Source organism: Wyeomyia smithii, chromosome 2, assembly GCF_029784165.1.
Source record: "Wyeomyia smithii strain HCP4-BCI-WySm-NY-G18 chromosome 2, ASM2978416v1, whole genome shotgun sequence".
NCBI classification, from domain to species: Eukaryota; Metazoa; Arthropoda; class Insecta; order Diptera; family Culicidae; genus Wyeomyia; species Wyeomyia smithii.
Window position 1 is genome coordinate 123,254,351 of NC_073695.1, and position 21,807 is coordinate 123,276,157.

Below are 21,807 nucleotides of genomic sequence, written 5' to 3' on the forward strand. Positions count from 1 at the left end.
ATTTAATAAATAAAGCAAACAGAATCCGGTTAAGCTGTGTGCAAATACCTAGCATTATTTGGAGAGACACGGGCCAAGGACTAGGCTACTTTATGACAAAAATATCAAAAAAGATTCATGGTCATTTGTGCAATAACTATTAAAGAACATTAAAATGAAAACATTTCTTTTTTAAATGATCGTTTATTGAAGCGAAAGGAACATATTATTTTAAGCAATATCCAAATGCTTCCATTTTTTAAATTATGCATTTTTTACTTAAGCACTTCATATACAATTCATTATTGTTTAACATACTTATTTCATAAATAAGCTATAGTATATTAGAGTAAATATAATACATAAGCAAGCATCAAGTGTTCTTTGTCTCCCCAATATACAAATAAATAAAGAATATCAAATCTGAACAAGTTTTGTCACGCGAAAAAACGCTCTATTTTTCTTCCAAGGGTGTATACTTATTTTGACGATGTATATAAGTCTATATCTATGTAGAAATATCCTGAACGCTAATGAATTTTAAGAAACCACACAGTTCAATGAACTACCGGTGTTTGCCGTCGATAGTGCCACAGGTAGAGGGCACAATGACAGCCGAAAAATTGATTGCCCCGTTATTGTACAGAACAATAATTCCCGAGTACTTTCACGGTGATGATGCCAATTAGTAAAGACACAGCAATACGAGTACGATCGAACAACGCCGATTGGCGATTACTGCAGGGTTCGTCTGGTTCTTCAAACGGGTATCTGAAATGAAATTTAAGGAAATAAAAATAAATTGTCGATTAACAATGAATATTATTATATGCAATGCCTACACGAAAAATAAACCATTTTTCCAAGCGATTAATTTGCTTATTTTCGAAACTGTGAAATAACACCCTAAAAAGTAATTACCATTTATAATAAGTGCTATACAGTGATGCAAATTTTATTTTTAGAATAATAAAATAATCCGCACAGTATTAACAATTGCTAAATCAGCTTTTCTGATTAAAGCGTGTTTGCCTTGGAAATTAGATAATAAGACATAATTGATTTCTTGTTTACGTTACTAAAATTAATAATAAAAAAGAATGTTGAAATTTGTTAAAACGACGTTTCATTCATTTCAGAAAAAAAACTAAAAATATATTGCTATAATTGCTATAAAAGTTGTTGAGCTTATTTCTTATACTGTGTCCAACTCGAAAACAGTTCTCGAACGCTACCTTAAATAGCAGTTGTTAGATAGCGTAACTCTCCCTTAAAAATCACCAAGAAATGCGAAGCTAACACGGATTGCCATTGATTCGGCACATCAGGATATGGAGGCATATGTGACAAAAGACCAGTTGAACCAGCGTATAGGTACGGATTAGTAAATTGTTCCGTCTAGAAAAAGACTAATTGATCGGCGTGCAGTCAAACCGGACCAAACGTCTAAAACATTATTAGTTTGACCACCCCGTATGTTTTCTACAAGCTGATACAAAGAATATTGGTTAGGTATAATATCGTATTGAAATGTTCAAATGATCTCGTTTTTTCATGAAAGACAGATGGTTATTTTCGGAGTCCACTTGTTTTAAGAACACTTTAAAAAGAGACGCATGGTTCGGTCTGGTTGCACGTCGGCCAATTGTGTAATACCGTGTTTAAACTATACTGCCTACAATCGCATATCAGTCTCATACAGATTTTCATCAGTTTTGTGTTAAATATCAGATTCCATCTATTTCTTGCTTTACTATCGATGGAGAATAAAAAAAATGATGTTGGTTTTATTCGAAAAAGTCAGGAAAAATCGCATATCAGTCTCATCGAATGTTTTATCATTTTTTTCTTCAATTCATATAAGGGGCCAGTTTGAGAGGGGGGGGGGGAGTCTGTGTAATGTCCACGGTCCATACAAAATTTTTAGAATTTATATGGGCAGTTTTCCAGGGGGGGGGGGGGGGGGTTTGGTCAAAATCGTTTAAAATCTGCCACGTGGAATGTGGATTGCCCCTAATATATATTTGATGTTATTTCTCACCAGTTTATTAATGAATACAAGGTTGTTTCAAAGAAATTCCACACGAAACTTAATGTTAAATAGACACTGAAACTGCAGCATCGTCTTGTAGCTCGTTTAAGAAAGGCTTCTTGGCTGCCTCAATCAGGCGAATAATAGCCTTGAGCAATGCTCCTTTCTGTGAGGTGTTAATTCCCTGTGGATGATCTACTCGCTTCAAATGATCATTCAAATTGAAATTGTTATAATTCAGAAAAAATAGTTTTTAGGTGCTTAGCTGTAAACAGCTTTCAGAAGTTGTCAGGCAGCATATCCAAGACTTTAACCTTAGATTTTGCTTTTTCAACGCCGGCCTGAAAGTCGGGGTAAATAATAAGTGGACTTTTCTGCCTTCTTCCTCGTACTGCAGCAAAGGAACTGTCTGCGAACATAAATATGTACCCAAAAATACTTGAGAAAAATATTACTACTAGACAGAGCGGTTGTGAGTGAGACTGGTAGGTATGCGATTATTTTACCACTCGATGGTCTAATCGCATATCAGTCCCTACGTTATTTTTCATTGCAATATAAAAATGCTATTTTTTCACAAAGAAGTTATTATAAAGGTCTATCTCATTATACTATGTCGAAAAAATAAGAACAAAACACCCCAAACAGGTGAAATATCCAAAACACGAAAAATATCTTCAAGCGCTGTTTTCTCAAATCGATGAATTTTTAGATGGGACTGATATGCGATTATAGGCAGTATAACCGATGACATGTGATATCGCATATCTTGAAATCAGAATCCATACATCTAGTTTTCACGGGAAATTTGGTGTATGACATTTGGTCGGCGTGCGACCAAACCGAACCAAGCGCCATTTTTTTTTTCAAAATAGAAGCAGAAATTCAAAAGCTGGTACCAACAAAACTCAGTGTTAAAGGAGTGGATTTGAAAATTGCAGCAAAGCTCGTTTTATCAATGGTTGATACGAAGGTGGTCAATGACGTGGCACGAACTCACCCACAGCAGTGTTACATTTGCCTACGATCAGGAAAGTTGTTGAACAACGCTGTTGGTGCTCAAGCTTTCAACGTTCCCGATGTATTGAAGTATATCTTTTCACCACTCCACGCTCGAATTCGAACTATGGAGCTTTTATTAAATATCAGCTATCGTTTGACACTGCCAAAGCCTTCATGACGCGTCAGCAAGAGTAATACCATACTGAAAGACCGTCAGGCTTCTATCCGACTGGCTCTTAAAGAGCAGTTAGGGCTGAGGCTAAACGAACCGCTTCCGGGGGGAGGTAACTCGAACGACGGTAACACTGCCCGTCGCTTTTTTAGCGAGGTTGACGCAGTTGCTGAAATAACAGGACTAAATAAAAATATTTTGTTCAGATTTGGGATCCTTCTCACAGTAGTCAATAGCAACAGAGAAATCGACATTGAGGCTTGCGAAGCTTTTGCCAGGGAAACTCACGAAATTTATCGTGAATTATATGATTGGTATGTACTTTCTCCTAAAGTGCATAAACTTTTATTACACAGTAGTAATATAATGAAAACCGCTGCATTGCCACTGGGAATGTTGAGTGAAGAAGCCCAGGAGACCCGCAACAAGTGCATCAGAAAGTTTTCAAGAGGCTTCTGCTAACATCCGATCCCGTCATTTCGCTAAACAACCGACGTACTGCCCAATGCGAAAGTTTGTCACATCTACCAACAGAAGCACGAAAATTGATTAAATATTAAAACTTTTTTTTTCAAAATAACGAACATTAAATTTTACCAATTATGCATAAACGGAAGAGAAAAGGGTTTTTTTCCATTGCTTACAGCAATTTCATCGTTTTGTAACTGCCGAAAGTTATTTTAAAGATTGTGTCGTATATAAATTTTAATATTTTGAAATTTTTTTAATTGAAGATACGTATACAAATTTTATTGAAAATCAAATGAGACGTAATTCTACGTAAAAAGTTTCGAAAATTAGCTTATCTTTAATTTTACCGGAGAATATGTACATCAGTTTTATCAAATAAAAAACTAGGCTGTAAAAACCTTACTTTTTCGACTGAAAATGATCATATTCAAACTTATTTTATTCGATTTTAAGAAATAACTTATCTCCATTTTTTTTTATGATAAAGTACAAAAGTTGCTCTTTCAAATGAAACCAGAAGATATTTTTTTCATCTGCCCCATTCAGAGATATCAACAGTTGAAAAGGGCGTATTTTAAAAATTAAAAGCTTAATAGCTTTTCACCCATAAAAGATATTGTCTGAACATAATTTTACTGAGAAAATTGAATTAAACAAAGTAGAGCGAAAAAACCGTTTTTTAAGAGCCACCCTAGGCAAAATTGCTCTAATTCAGTCAATTTAAGAGCTACAAGAAAGTAGTCTTCAACAAAGCTGCTTTAAATCAAGTGATCTACAACTTTACTGAAAATAAAAAATTAATTTTTCCACAAATAAAAATTTTAGTTGGTTTATTTCGTTGGTTCTAGGACCACCCTAATTTTCACCTCAGTTTAAATGTAGACCAAATTATAATAAGCAACTTCGCCATATAAAGTATGGCTCTAAAATCACAAAAATGTATCGAAAACTCCATTTCCGCCTAAATTGTCGTTCTGTACCACTGTGCAATCATGGTAGTCCCATGTTCTACACAAACCTTATGCACGCTGAGACAACTATGCTTGGAGCGGCAGTGTAGAGCTGTACAAAACGCTCATTACATACATAAACAATCATAGACCAAGAATTGCAGATTATCCTCGGCGTAGGATACAAAAGAAATACATAGTACCGCACACATACCTATTATCCAAAAAAATCCGCATACAGCAGGCGATTGTGAAAGTTATTATTGTTTAACAGAACACTTTAGTAGACATTAGATTTCTTAAAGCTTTGATAGGAATTTTAAGTAATCATGGCTCGAGCGAGTCAAAGTTTTTTCACGAAACAAGTTTAAAATTAGGAGAAAGTTTTAGAATCGAATAGGGTACGCGACCTATTTCCGGCCAATTAGGCGACCGTCATAAACATTTTCCTGAATTATTGATCGGAGACAATGAAGCTCCTTAAATGTTGCTCATTGTTTAGACTGTTAAGCTTTTTTAAATAGCCTGGTGCTTTTGGGTACGTAAAAAATGCCTTCAAACGCAAAACACAGTTACAGTCAGCTTTTTTACGCGGGGATATGTACTTCGTAAGAAAAACCGCGTTAATTCGGAAATCCGCGTTAAAAACCGCGCTAATTCCAAAATCCGCGTAAAAAAACCGCGGTAATTCAAAAATCCGCGTAAAGTAGTCCAGCAATAAGGACTTTAGAAAAAAAACCGAGACACTCTAGAACCAGTATTTGAAATTGTCCTCTTTGACGGTCATTCCGGATCTTTCGGAGGGCGGAGGGTATTTTTTGGACTAAGTCTTTTATTAGATAAACACTTGAACGTTTCTGGTTCCAAACCCACGTTAATCCGGAAATTCGCGATTTTTTTTTTGAATTAGCGCGGTATCGCGTAAAAAACCGCGTTAATTCAAAAATTCGCATAAAAACCCGTGTTAATTCAAAAATCCGCGTAAACAAACCGCGTTAATTCAAAAATCCGCTTAAAAATACGTCGTAAAAAAAACCTGACTGTATGCAAAAACTATAGAGTTTGGTATTTTCAGCGTACGTGTGATTGGTCATTCACATACATATGTGTGTGTGGAACCTCACACTTTCTACACGACTGTTTCAGCAATGTATTTCATTAATGCATAGTTGTCTTACGCAAACAGTGAACAGTAAAACTTCTCCTTAAACATTCTTCAAAAGTCTTGTAGTTTTTGTCTACAAATAAAAAACCGCTAGTAAAATAATAATATACCAACGAAGTTTTCATGTCCCTTGGTGATTCTTCGTATGCAATAGCTTCCAATTTTGCAGGATGCTGCATAAAATTACTTATCAACGTGATATTGATTTGTAAAACTTGCCAAAACCAGTTACATAATGTTATTTTCCGGATGAAAACTTTCAAAACTTGTAGCCAACAATGGTAAAAATGCTGTTGCATCTGTTTTTTGGCGGTAAATTATTTGTGCAGGTAAATGTGACTGAAAAGTTGAGAATGGGTCGAAAATACCAGTACGCCGAAATTACCCTCCCTTACCCTACCTCCATACATTTTATATGCGATTGACTCAATTAGAGATTGCTAAATTGTTATGATTGTGACCAGGGACATGATTAGGATTGTGATCGCCTTGTTTCCTCTGTCGTAAATAATCTCTTCATGTAAAACTTAATTAGTCATTATCTCTCCAAAGTTTCATACCGGCGCGGCGGTGGTGAGAAGAACTAAGGGACATTCCGCGTGGTCAATTTATGGGGGGCCAAAAAATACATTGGCTTATTAAAAACATTTACAGATATTCTGGTTTTTAGAGTCGTTGTCAACTAGATTAATTGAGATAAATTTGTAATCATTTTATTTGTGGCCTTTTCGTATATTTGGAAAGATTCTTCAGACATGTTTAAGACATGTTGAGAACATTTCAAGAATTATGATTTTCTTGTTTTCTCTAGTTAGCAGAGGTACTTTCAAGTTTTTGTTGGATAATTTGAAACCATTTTTCATAAACTTTGTTTTTTTTGGCACTTTAAACTAAGTTCAAAGCTAAATTTGGATTAAGTTTCGTCATGAGTCTCATCTTTCTATAAAACCACTTTTAATTATTTTTGCTTCGGTATCTTCTTTTAACCATTAGGCTGAATTTTAATCATTCAGACCTTTTTTTTTGTTTAGAAAAGTTTTTTACGGGTTCGAGGAAAATTTATAATCCCTTTATTCTCGATTTACCTTACCTTCGATGCGTTTTTAGAATTTTTGATTTTTTCCTCAACGTGTCAAGATTTTTATCTTTTATTCTTCGAGCGGTTTACCAATTTGTTAGAAATTAACTTTATTTTAGCTATTTCATGGTTTCATCAATTTTTTGAATTATGTTTTTACTATTTCCTGTTAGGCTTTAAATTTTGTTTTGCTAAGAGTCATTTTAGAGTAGATTTTGAGGTCTATTGTGTTGTTTTCTCGCGTTTAGAAGTGTTATCAATCATTCAAAGCAAGAATTGTGATTATATTTCTTTTAGTTTCTCCTAGACTTAAAAGGCGTTTGCAAGTACCTATTTGGATTTCGTCGCTGGTTTGAAGAGAAGTTATGAAATTTTTTACATCAACCAATATGAGTTCAATTTCCAGCAACATTGGACAAAGAGGCGATGTCCAAGGTTGTCCACGAGGGGGCACGGGGGGGATCTAAAACGACGATTTTCCTGTCCACATGAAATGTGAACGGCCCCTAACATATCTATTAAGTAGGCAACGAACTACCATTGGATTCAATTCTCTGATAGGGTAAATAATATAAATATGTACGTCACTTTTCACTTGTTATTTTCTGTACTAAACGAAAGCCGTCATAACATCGGTTGTACCATCTTGCATACGGTATAAAACCAATTTGTCTTGTTGACAGTTGGTGTCTGCCTGCTCGTAGCAAAGCTATCCTTTCTATCCTTTCTACCGCAGACTTAATTTGCGATGCGCAAACCATGGGGATTACAACATGCTCGTTCTATGTTGAAAATGATACAAATTATTGGAACATTTCAAAAGGCTAAAAGGTACACACACGTCGGAAAACAGTTAGGGCCAAGAATTTTTACTTTTAAACCATTGTGCTATATTTCTGAACTTCCTGAGAGACGTAGTTCTACGTCAAATATTCCTAATTGTAACCATTTTTGGATTTTGTGTGAAAGATGGATTTATTGGTACGTAAACACTTTAACAAGATGATGTTTTGTCGAAGAGTGAATTGTGTAACATTGATCACACATCTCTGTGACCCTATGGTTGTTGTTTTCGAGGTAATGCCCTTTCCTATATTTGGCAGAGTATAACATCAAATAATCAACAATGTCACAGAACGAAAACGGCAATTTCGATCGGGTTCCTTGTATTTTTTTCTGTTTAGAGCTTCTGCACTTCCCAGGTAGCTACGATAGACACCAGTCAAAATATTGTAATCTGGATACGACGCCAACATTGGCCAGCATCGCCTCGTCCCACATAAAAATGCCCGCGGTTCCAGAGCGCCGCGTCGATGATGGTTTGGAGGACATATCCAGGCGTGGAAAGCACTGGTGTTTATCGAGAAAAAAACGTGAAGGCCGCGAACTTCACGGCCGATGTTCTGGAGAAGGTTGTGGTTCCGGTACTTCAGGACCTATACGGAAAGGATCATAACGTTTTTCAGCAGTACGGCGCATCGGCCTACACGGCGAATATCGTACAATCGTGGTGTCGAGTGAATTTGACTGATTTTCTCGACAAACTCCCCGGGCATTAAAATTTCAAAATTAATTTTGAAAAAAGATGGGAAGTAAATAGGTGAGTAAAAATGTGACACTTCTACACAAAGCATACATTGCTGAAAATATGCATCGAATCAATGTTTCGTAAAAAACCCAAATTAATCCACCTAGCGGTCAGACTCAGCCTTTCTCATTCAAACTTATTATTTGTAAAAATATATTCACATGAATGCTTAAATCCAATAAAGGATTATTCACTGATTGGGTTCTTAAATATTGATGTTCTAATTGAAGTATAAAATATGAAATTTGACGTAATGTTAGTGCTTAAGAAATAGCGAAATAAAAGAAATGACTCTTAATTTAAAACAATTTCAATTTAATCACGAGCGATACCGGGAACGTTCAAATAGTACGATACCGCATTTAAATCATGTTGAGGCCATATATACTGATCAAAGCAGGTATAGTGTTGAATAGTCTTTGAATTTCTTTCCTTTCCAAAACTTTCGAACAGCATATCAAATTGTTATGAAGTTTGTTATTTGTAAGTTTGAGAGATGACTCGTTTGTATGACACTAGTTATGTTCAAATAAGTCATGTAATACTTGAGATAATAGGCTTTCGTTGTTTTAACAATTTGATACATAACGGTTGCTTAAGTTTGATTACAATCAAATGAAAAGGGAACGTATAGGGCAGCCACACTTTGAAACTACGTGTCCAATCATAATTCATCAGTTAACCCTTAACTAGCCCGTTCATCTGATATCAATATTGTTCAAATCGGTTGTGTAGTTTCTAAGGTAATGAAGTTTCGTGATTTTCACATTTCGATACATTACAGACGAAGTTACATTCCAATTACAGCAAAATTCAATAGGGTGTTATGAGGCAGCTAGACCTTCCATTTGATACTAATTCTGTGGAAATCGGGTCAACCATCTCTGAGAAAAGTGAGTGAGCCCAAGAAGTCATCAGAATATGTTTCTTTTCATAGCTGGATTTCACATTTTTAAACATAACAGGAAAAGTAATAATCCGTTCGCAAAAAAAATCATTAGGGTCTTATGGGGCAACAAGACTTTCCATATGACACTGATTTTATGAAAATCGGTCCATCCATCTCTGAGAAACATGAGTGAGATTAAACGGTCTCCAGAACACGTTTCTTCCCATAACTTTTGAACCACAAGTTCAATCTTAATAAAATTCAAAAGTTAATGTTTTTTTAGGTAGCCCGTTTATTTGAAACCAAGTTTGTTCAAATCGGTTGTGTAGTTTCTGAGATATTGATGTTTCGTGATTTTTACATTTTGATACATAATCTCTAAACTAGAAATCAGATTACAATAAAATTCAATAGGGTCTTATAGGGCAACTAGACTTTTCATTTGCAATCAATTTCATTGAAATCGGCTCAGCCATCTCTGAGAAAATCGAGTGAGATTGGGAGAGCGTTACACACACACACACATACACACACACACACACACACACATACAGAAAATGCTCAGCTCGTCGAACTGAATCGAGTGATATGCGACATTCGGCCCTTTTGAGCACTTTTATACCCCTAGTTTTTGCAGTGATTGCTATACCTTTCTCGGAGAAAGGCAATAGGAGAAAGGCAAAAAGTGAAATGATAGAAATGACTTTTTATTTCAACTTCAATCCTGAGCAAGGCCGCAAACATTGAAATAGTACAATATCAAAAACAAAATATTTCGATCGTAGCTATAGTTTTAAACAGTCTGCGGGTTTCATTTCTTTCTATAACTTTCAAACCACTCACTGTTCATAGCTTCATAGCTAAAAGTTTGATTACAATGAAATTCAATAGCTACCCAAGCGTCAAATAGACCCTTCATTTGACACCAAGATAGAAAGAATCGGTCAGACCATCTCTGAGAAAAGTGAGTGCGAAAAAAAGGTGCACATACACACGTACACACTCACACACAAACATATACACCTATACATGCATATATGCAGAAAATGCTCGATTCGTCGAACTGAGTCGAGTAGTATATGACATTTGGCCTTTTGGATCACTTTTCTACCTTTTAATTGGCCAGTGATCGTTAGGAGAAAGTCAATATGTTTTTTATTATGTGATTTCACATTTTTATAAACAACGGACTAAGTTACAATCCGAATACAATGAAATTCAATAGCAATCTATGGGGCAACTAGACCTTTCATTCGACTCTAATTTTGTGAAATCGGTTCAGCCATCTCTGAGAAAAATGAGTGAGTTTAAACAACCTCGGGATAACTTTTCTTTACATAACTTTTGAACCATATGTTCAATCATAACGAAATTTAAAAGTTAAGGGTTTTGAAGACAGCCCGATCATTTGAAACCAGTTTTATTGAAATCGGTTATGTGGTTTCTGAGATATTGATGTTTCGTGATTTTTACATTTTGATACATAACCTCTAAACTAAAAATCCAATTACAATGAAATTCAATAGCAACCTATGGCGCAATTAATTCATTTGCAATCAATTTTATGAAAATCGGTCCAGCCATCTCTGAGAAAAGTGAGTGAGAAAAGAAAGTTGCACATACACACACACACACATACACACATACATACATACATACAGAAAATGCTCAGTTCGTCGAAAGGGGTCGAGTGGTATATGACATTCGGCCATTGGAACCACTTTTATACCTTTGGTTTTCCCAGTGATTGCTATACCTTTCTAGGAGAAAGGCAAAATGTAAAATAAGATCGACTTTTTAAACCATTCACATGTTGACGTGGGACTCACTATACTGGGGTCCATTCTGTGGAGACCGAAATGACAATGTAACGTTTTTGGTTGGCGGAATGGAAGTTTTCAAATGCGAATAGCTCTCAAACAAATCAACAGTTAATATACCGTCGGATAGCCAAAATATTCAAGATTTGTATAATACTTGGTGAAACTTACGGAAAAGTTTCAATGTCAAATATCCACCTGCATTTTCCATACGGTTGGCTTATTTCCATAACGCAGACATCAGAGAGGTAGACGAAATCATTCCGCGCGTTCAGTCATTTAGCCAATGCCAGCCAATTGGCATCGCATTCATCACCCGACGTAAGCGACGTGGACAGGTAGTAGCGATGCTTCCACGTGATTGGTTCTTCCCCCAATTTCCTAAGTTCTTCATATTAAGTGTCGCTATAAAAGGACATTTAGCATGGTTTAGCATAGAGAGAAGCTACTTCCCTGGTCGTCCATCGTGGCGAACAGTTCAGCTTCCCTTCGATCTAAGTTGGACCTAACCAGTGGTAATCCAATTATGATATCGTTGGAATAAACCTGAAACTGAAAACTGAACTGAAAGACTTGGAAGCAGTTTGGATACTGCCAATAGTAAGTTGTGTAGGTATAGGATTTGGTATATATTAAGTGTGTATGTATAGCGTGTGTGTGTATAACGCGTGTGTGTGCGTGTGTGTATAGCTTGTGTATGTATAGCGAGTATGTGTATAGCGAGTGTGTTTACAGTGTGTATGTTCGTGTGTATAGCGTTTGTGGTGTGTATGGTATGTGTATCAGCATGGTATAGTGTATGGTGTGTGTTGTATAGTTTGGGTATAGCAGAATAAAATTTTTACACCCACCGTAGTCCCACTTCAAGCCTACGTTTGTGTACTTAGGCAAATACCTTCTAACTTTTTGACTATTTCGAAGAGAACTACTCAACCAAACCCCTTATTTCGATACCACCCCCGCCCCCCACTGCTCATCACAGAAATAAATAGGTGTCCAGCGTTGGAGTGGTTAGAGCTCCAAGAGCTTGTCAGTTTATTTATAGTTTACTTATAAGTCATAAAGGTTGGCAAATGGCTGGACACGTGTAACTTGAGACCCTAATGTGGCCATTCACCTCTGTCCAGCAACTCCTATCCCAACCTCCACGTGGTGCCGACCGGAATAAGAGTAACCTTAGCGGAGATCGGGTAACCAACCCCGGTGGAAACTTTGGTCGTATGCTGACTGGGAAGGGGGTCGTACGCGGCTGTATCCCCAAAGGGGCGGCGTACAACAGCGTCTGACCCGGAGCGGGCGGCTGAATTATGGAATGCTGTATCTCGCCAGCTACACCTAAGATGGCAGCCCCATCAGCAGGATGTAGGTATCGCGACCCTGGTAAGGTAGCATACCGAAACCTTTCATCAACCACGAACAACGAATTTAGAAATACGGAACGGATCAATCGGCAAAGACCTAGGCTACGAACACGGAAAAAGATTAAGGTAAACGATTGGAAATTGGGTACTTGGAACGTCCGATCTCTCAATGAACCGGCGCGGGCTGGCTTTCTTGCTCGAGAACTACAGCGGCAGGGAGTTGAAATCGCAGCGATTTAGGAGGTTCGGTGGCCACATTCCGGAGAAAGGGAATTCCGTGCAGTAGACCCTATTGCACGCACTTCTTTCAAGAACCACATCTACTACAGTGGCGGCAAAGCAGCGGAACGGGGCGTCGGTTTCGTAGTGCTGGGAAATCAGAAAACAAGAGTCATCCGGTGGAGGCCCGTAGATGACCGTATATGCGTGTTGAGGATTAAGGGCAAATTCTTTAACTACAGTTTAATCAACACCTACGCACCGACAAACGACAAATCCGATGAAGTCAAAGATGAGTTCTATGACAAGCTTGAGCGAATCTATGACGAGTGCCCAAAACACGACGTAAAAGTCGTCATCGGAGACGCAAACGCACAGGTTGGGAGGGAGGAATTCTTCCGTCCGGTCATTGGAAGGCATAGCCTCCACTCGTCAACCAATGAAAACGGCCTGAGGCTGATAAACTTTGCCGCGGCCAGAGGAATGGCCATATGTAGCTCCTATTTTTCACGTTTGAATATTCGGAAACACACCTGGAGGCATCCAAATGGAGAAGCCTGCTCCCAGATCGATGGGAGACATAAATGGGCTGTGGAGCAGTATTCACGGCGCCATCGAAACGACTGCGAGAGAGGTGGTAGGTATGACGCGTGGAAGACAGCCTAACGGCTGGTTCGATGTCGAGTGCCAGAGAGCGCCAGATGAGAAGAACTGTGCCAGGAGCCGCATGCTCACTGCGGCTACGCGTCAGAACAGAGAGTGGTACAGGGTGGCAAGAGCTGCTGAAAATAGAACCCCCCGTCGGAAGAAGCGCGAGTACGAGGAGCAGGTGCTCGCCAGTGCAGAGGACAGCTATGCTCAAAACGACGTGCGGAGATTCTATAGAACTGTCAACAGAGTCAGAAGCAGGAATTTCCCGGTGCCGGTCATGTGTAATGACAAGCACGGCAACCTGCTTACTGATAAACCGACGGTTGCAGCCAGGTGGAAGGAGCATTTTCAGGCGCTATCAAACGGTAAGGAGCCGGATGAGCAGAGCAGGAACAGGATGACGATTATGAGTGACGAACAAGCTGTGGAGCCACCAACACAGGAGCAGGTGAAAAAGGCGATTAGTGAGCTGAAAAACGGCAAGGCCGCTGGGAAGGACGGTATCCCGGCCGAACTTCTAAAAGCGGGAAGCGAGCGGCTGTATTATGCGATCCACCAGATAATACTAAGGATCTGGGTGGATGAACAAATGCCGAACGACTGGTTGGAAGGCCTCATATGCCCTATCTATAAGAAGGGCCATCGGTTGGATTGTGGCAACTATCGAGGGATAACGTTGCTCAACTCCGCATATAAAGTGCTCTCCCGTATCCTGTTCAACAGATTGAGACCGTTAACGGAATCCTTTATGGCGAATACCAGGCTGGTTTTCGACAAGGGCGTTCCACGACGGATCAAATTTTCACCCTGCGACAGATCCTCGATAAGTTCCGCGAGTACAACTTACCGACTCACCATCTGTTTGTGGACTTCAGGGCGGCATAGGACTCAGTGAAAAGAAACGAGCTGTGGCAGATCATGCTGGAACACGGTTTCCCTACGAAACTAATAAAGCTGAGTCGTATGACACTGGAGGGATCAAAATCGTGCGTGCGGATAGCTGGCGAGACATCAGCCGCGTTCGTAACGTTGGATGGACTGAAGCAGGGGGATGCGCTCTCCAACCTACTGTTTAACATCGCTCTTGAGGGTGCAGTACGAAGAGCAAACGTCGAAAGAAACGGTACGATCATCACGAAATCTCACATGCTTCTTGGCTTTGCGGACGACATCGATATCATCGGTATCAACCGTAAGGCCGTGAAGGAGGCCTTCGTACCTTTTAAGAGAGAAGCAGCGAGATTGGGACTTGTCATTAACTCTGCCAAAACGAAGTACATGGTAGCTGGCAGAGAGCGTGGGAGTTCACGTGGTGTTGGTGCTGAGGTGGAGATAGATGGGGAACGATTTGAAGTGGTTGACGAATTCGTTTATCTTGGTACGCTTGTGACATGTGACAACGATATGAGCCGTGAAGTGAAACGACGAGTTGCAGCTGCGAACAGGGCTTTCTACGGTCTGCGTAACCAGCTAAGGTCCCGTAGTTTGCAAACTCGCACAAAACTAGCGCTGTATAGGACGCTGATACTCCCGGTGACCCTTTACGGACATGAAGCATGGACGCTGATCGACGAGTGCTCGGAGTTTTTGAGCGTAAAGTTCTGCGATCGATACTTGGCGGTAAACTGGAAGATGGAGTGTGGCGCAGACGCATGAATCACGAGTTGTACCAGGTATACAAACATGCTGATATAGTGAAGGTAATACAGCGGGGCAGGCTTCAGTGGGCTGAACATGTAGCCAGGATGCCTGACGAGAGAGCCGCCAAAACTATCTTCAGTAGAGAACCAGGAAGAGGCCGTCGACTCCGTGGTAGGCCTCGCACGCGGTGGATGTGCGCGGTGGAAGAAGATGCACGATCTGCTGGTGTACGGGGAGACTGGAGAACGGCTGCCCAAGACAGAAGAAGCTGGACATCTCTAATTCGTTCGGCCCTAGACCGGCAAACGGTCCGGTAGCCAAAAAAGTAAGTAAGTAAGTTATAAGTCATAAAGTTAGTGTGTGAAAATCAACAAAGGGTACTCTCTACAATACGTCATCAAAGATCATCTACTGTCTTGTGCCAAAGAATTATTTGGAAAAGATCTGCTTTCAACAGGATTCAGCACCAGAGCATAAGGCATAGGTTGTTCAGAAGTTGCTCAAGGAAAATTTACCTTGTTTTATCAGCATCTCTGAATGGCCCACATCTTCACCCGATTTGAATCCATTGGACTTCAGCATTTGTGGATACATGCTAAAAAGCTGAATGAAGTAAAACATATGACTTTGGACACTTTTAGGAACCGTTTGATTAAAATCTGGGATAAAGTTCCGATCGAAGTCGACTTGTACAAAGGCAAAAGATTTGAACTGAACTAATTCTACTTCAACTTTACTACTATGAAAACAGAAAAGAATCAGAAGAGACATATTCATCTGCTTTACTCTTAAGGTTTAAATGAAGTGTAACACCCTGTACAATTTATTGAAAAGTTTTTCGTTTGAAAACTCAAACGACGGTGTATTTTTAGTATTTAGAACAAAAGAGAAAGAAAACAGAAGAAAAGCAAAACAACTGAATCTTACTTTTCTATGTTTTTACTTTAGAATATTTGAAATGGTCCCTAGAATCACTCAACATCCTACGAATGCACTAAGTCTTTAAAAAGTGAAATAAATAATTGGTTTAAAAGCCTTAACGAAAAATTATCTCTCACATCTCTCTATTCTGGACTTTGCACTAAGACTTTTTCTATTGCTTTATTAAGGTGGCTTTCAACCACAGGCTGGTTCGCCCCGTAGTCTTTCCACCAAGACGTTTGTTGTAACTTCCACCCGATCAAATGATTACAACAAACGGGTAACACAAATATATTTAAACTTTATAGAAACAACAAAGCCTGTAATATTCTTGATATACCAGAATGATAAAAATACAGAATTATATCAAATTCGGTCATTTTACGCTTGAATTTTTAAAAGTGTGTTTTATAAAACATATTTATAACAAAATTTTTAACATTCTAACTAATTCTGATCATTTTCTGCCAAAAACCTCACAAAGCTTGCTAAAATTCGTAATAATCAGTAAGTAATTTTGATAAAAATTTTGAAATTATAACTATTTACGAGACCAAGTTTAGAACACAAGTTGACACAAAAAGTTCGTAACGAAATATCAAGATTTGTTATAATCCTGATATTTTTGACTGATCGGATCGGGCAATCTAATAAAAAAAGAAAAAAATATATTTAAATCTATCTTTTAGTCTACATTTGGAGCTTGCTTTGTTTTTTTAGTCAAACATAAAACTTTTCGACAACAAGATTGTCGTACACCTGTGGGCGGAAATTATTACAATGAAATTTCACTTTGTGGCGTAACATCACTTCATTTATTAGTGATTAATGCTGACGTTCTTATGATTCAATTGTTCTTCTTTTGTTATTTTGTGGGTAGAAAATAAGCAGAACATTTTTTAAAATATTGTATTACTCTAGAATTTTGTTACCATTTTTAATTTTGAAATTATTTTTTGTTTTCTAGTAAATTATTGAAATCTAGTGTTACTTCATAAGACCTCAGTTCATATATGAATTTCAAGTGCAAGTTGGACGACTCCAGGTTCAATTTCTGGTTTGGAAGCAAACGATTTCTTGTTTACTACGGTGAAAGTGAATATAACCAAATCGTAACTATCGTAACTATGCAATTAATTAAATACTGTGCCAAATTTTTCGCTCAAAAATTTCGACTCTAACAAACCCAATTTTCAGACGTTTACTGTAATTATTATTGAAAGAAAACAAACAATGAGATATACAAAGCAGTAAATGCATACAAACTGAATACATATCACGAGAATAGGTCCGAATATGATGTTTAATCATACCGCACACCAAAGCCAGCAATACGTCTTCAATATAGTGAACTTAGATTCAACCTTGGAAAGATAATCGAATTTTGATGTGTGTAGAAAGATAATCATGCGTCAAACTGACGCATTAACTTTTAAATACCTAATTGAAAATGCAAGTGTTTCTTCGTAAACTATCGATAAATGGTCATTACGGTGTTAACACATCGATAACTTACAAACAACAAAATTTAAGTTTTTATATTTATTTATTGATTTAAAAGCGACATAACGTTAGCAAAAAAGTGGGTGATATTGCTGAAAGTGTGAAGTCAGATTGACACAGAATATCTTTCCAGGGTTAATTATCGCTTCAAATAGTATATATATTTAATTTGATAAAAAAACCAATTAATTTATTCTACAACTGTAACTTTTACGTTGCGTCCCCCAACCCAACTATTGGGATGCAACAGTTAAATCTCATACGTATGTTGAAAATCGAATGTATAAAATGCATTGTTTTTAAAAAGCGCACTAGCTATAAAGGTTAATGTAATAAAAAACCCCTACCACATGCAACAGCAGATATAAAACTCCTCCAGATAACCAACACAACACTACTATCAATGAACATGAAACGTACGACGCAACAAAAACTGGTTTAACAGGTGATGTGATGCGAAACAATTAGATGAGTATATCAATGGGCCATATTCGGCCAATTTTTAATTTTCCAAAGTAGCACGTCAACAAAACACAAACGAAACGAAAAGTATCAAAAACAAATATTTACAGGATTCCAATTACTCCGCAGACAACTCTTCCACCGGCATTTCCTGTTTTCAGAGAGTCGGGATGATTCGTTTTGCCGAAGTCATCGACACCTGAGTGTACCACGATAGCCCGTCCAATAATGCTTCGGCTGCCATATAGAGAAACTACAGTGTCGGAAAAGGATGTTTTTGCAATTCCATTCTCGTCGGTTAAAATATTGCCAAGGTCACCAACGTGACGTACTTGATCATTGGGGGCACCATGTGTAACCTGAAAGAACAAGTTGAAGTCATCATTTGTAACAGTAAAGTTTATATCCACTGACTTTATCAGGATTGTAGTGGCCACCAGTGCTCGCACAACCGTCGCTCAGATCACCCTTCTCGTGAACGTGAAAGCCATGCTTGCCGGGTGTAAGTCCAACGACGTTAACCTCTATGAACACAGGTTCGGTGCAGGATGGTTGAGAGAGTGTAACATTACCTGTTACACCGGAAGTACCTTGTAGGAAAGCGAATGCTTTCTTTGCCTGGTCCTGTTGAATAATATAATTTCACTACATTAGTAGATATATTCTTGCCGGTCTCTTTCTATTTTACTGTAATAATAAAAGTTTAAAAACCTATTCGTAACGTTATGGGACCGTGTTGACATATGACATATCTGCGTAGTTTAACAATGTCATCGATTTCAAGTTATGACAACGACTTTAGAAATACTATTTAAACGTAGTGTGGTATGGGAATGAAATTGATCACATGAAAATTCGTGACTTCTGACTTCGACATCACTAGATAATGCTTACGTGCTCTCGAATACGTTTTTTTGAGATTCAAGAACCTGTCAAAACTAAATTTTAAATGTCTGAACCAATTTTGTATACTTGCATAAAATTTCTCTAATTTATAACAAATTTTGTTAAATTCGAAGAACTGAGTATGGTTTAATAAAAGCCCAAAAAATGCAGTTTCCTTCGATAATTGTGCCATGCATTAATGTACTGAAAAAAATTTATCAGGAAATTACAAAAATTTTATTTTCTTAGTAAATTTTTTTACATTTTGAAACAAACCAGATTGAAATCAGTCAAACGATGATCAAATAAGAGTAAAACGAGCAAATTTTGTCTCATCGCTATTTTCGTTTACGAAGTGTCTGTAATTGATAAAATTTAGTTCAAAAGCATCGTTTGCTATGTAAATATCGAATAATAATAGTAATAGTAAAAGTAAGCTCTTGCATATCAGATGTTCAAGGTTACGGTTCTTCAAATCATTCATGAGTTCAAGGTTAAGAATTTGCAAGATCAATCACGATAACTAAAATATTTGTAGTAAGATAAATGGTATACAATCATTTTACATATATCATTATACATATTCAGACATTCTAGGTTCTCTTAATCGTTCTTGAGTTTAAGTCAAACGAGCTACTAGGTATAAAGTCTTCAGCAACGGGATTTGCCTAACGGGATTTGTATGACGTACTATTACTTCCTACACCAAATATGGATATTTCAAAACTTCACTTTTTGTGCTCATTTGTCTTTCTTGAGCATTAACGAACATGTTAATGTAAAAAAACATATCTCATCGCTTTAGATTTTAATTTAGAGGTAAAATTTTCTGAACATCAACGAACATTTTATTGTGAAAACCAGTTGTCATCCGTTTAGATTTTTGCATAAGAAGTCTTAACTTTTCATATTTTACGTAGTTTTGTCAATAATTTTACGTAGTTTTGTCAATAATTTTACGTAGTTTTGTCAATAATTTCGATTTTTAGCTAATATATTACAATTACTTCCCCTCTAAAATTACTTAAAAAATCATATGTAATCGTTTCTAATTTTCAGTTATGGATGAATTAAACATAAAGAGTCATGAGTTTTTATGTTTCACGATGTTTTGTTAATGATATTACAAGGTTTAGTATTAACAAACTTGCTCATAAATATGGTCCTTCGACATCTACTATGCTGATTACTATGCTCAAAACGAAGGAAATAACTTCAATAAGATACACTGTCTTACGGAATTCCATTTTTCTATATCATAAAAAAAATATAAGAGGATAGTGTTGATATGTCACGATTCGTGGCAGAACACGCAATATAAACTCAGAATAAATGATAGTAGGGTATCGAACGTATTCTGCAGTGGTTTTTTTCGGCTAGTTTTTGCATAAGGCTGCTGCAGAAACCCTGCAGAAACCCTGCCGAAGACGTTCTATACCCTAAATAATTAAATTTTACAAAAATCCTCGCTGTTTGAAAAATGGAAGCCTTTTGTTCCGCAATGAGAACGATGGTTTGTTCATTAAAACCGGATTTATACTTCACATGAAAATATGATTAATTTTTCAGAAAAAAGAATTATTTTGTTTCTGATAGGTAATATAGGTAACAGTATATTAGACCACTGTGGTGTATTATAAAGCCAAAGACTATTCTGTTCTAAAAATCAATCTGCTAAAATCAAGTAAAAAATTGTGACAATTATTTTTCTTATACAATTACATTTCATGGCACTATTAAATGTGTTCCATCGGCACAAATGCGAAAAACTTTGCCTGGCGGATAAAAAATACCCTTCCCCATTTGATGATTATAACCGGTCACAAAAAGTAGAGCTTACATCGGAAATCACACTTTGAGTTCGGAAACGGCTTGCGCTACAATTGAGCCAAATTGCGTTGACAATATTCACACTTTCACACAGCAGTGATATGCATCGGAGCGAGTACGCCAGTATTTACAACTATCCACAAACATGTAACTTTTTATCAGTTGTTATCATATCAGCAGCACGTTTACGTATTGAATCTCAAAAAAGAATGGTGGCAAACACAATAAAGTTCACAAATATGCCTAAATAAAAATAACTCACCGCTTTAATCAGCGATGTATATCCCAATAACGCCAAAGCAATTAGCACCTTCATAGTCACTTGTTGAACACAATCTCATATAAGAGGAAAGAGAGAGATAGAGTGAGTTCTAATAAAACGCTACTATACTATACAGATAAAATTGAAGTACACAACTGAACACCACGAAGTCTGGAGCACGAATGATTTTAACTGCCGTCCGAGTAGCGGTCGAGAACATATTCAATTTAAATCCTATCTCATGAATCTCGTGATCTCTCAGCCCAGGCTGCTATAAACTATTGTAGAGGTGCGCCACTGCAACAAGCTAGATTGAAATGCGAGGGATTGAGACTCCTCAGGCTTATTGTGTCATTTGGAGGCGTCAGAAGTGCGTACCCTCAGAGTGAAAGACGATAAAATTGCTGTCTGCTAGCGCGTCTGGACGGCAACCGAGCAATGAATTTTGCCGTGGCCCTGCTCGTCGTTACATCTTATAATGATGAGAACGCGTGTCTGCCAGTTATTCACCGGAAACATTGAATCAAGATCAGGAAATCGTTGAACCTGGCCGAATCAGGTTTTTATGCACTGAAAGATTTACTTGTAGTATTATAAGTGTTAGGGATGGGAAAACTATCAGTAGCTACTGATAGTTATCAGTAAGAAAAAATATCATTAACTATCAGTAAAGTTTTTCTTTTACTGGTATTGTCTGTTTTTTTTTTTTTCTGTACGAGAGGTAGGTACTCTATTAGTCATATAATTTTCACATAGGCGCAACTAAGGAAAATTTTTAGGGGGGCTATTTTTCCTAACTTGTCATGGAAAAAATGTCGATGACATAACGATTGAAAAAAATTTCGATAAAAGCTTAATTTATTTTTCAATTAAATATTGTGTAACAAAGTATGGTAACAAAAAAAACAATACAATAAAAAAGATCA

The 21,807-nt window shown here is 37.4% G+C and overlaps 1 protein-coding gene across 1 annotated transcript; it reads right to left on the reverse strand.

Annotated features, from left to right (window-relative positions):
* Positions 1-254: 254 nt before the first annotated feature.
* LOC129725791 (uncharacterized) lies at positions 255-21,206 on the reverse strand. Its single transcript, XM_055682010.1, has 4 exons — positions 20,882-21,206; positions 18,319-18,528; positions 18,013-18,263; positions 255-750 (listed from the first exon to the last, which is right to left on the reverse strand). The coding sequence occupies exons 1-4, from the start codon at positions 20,933-20,935 to the stop codon at positions 615-617; spliced, it is 651 nt and encodes a 216-aa protein (XP_055537985.1). The 5' UTR covers positions 20,936-21,206; the 3' UTR covers positions 255-614.
* Positions 21,207-21,807: the final 601 nt, after the last annotated feature.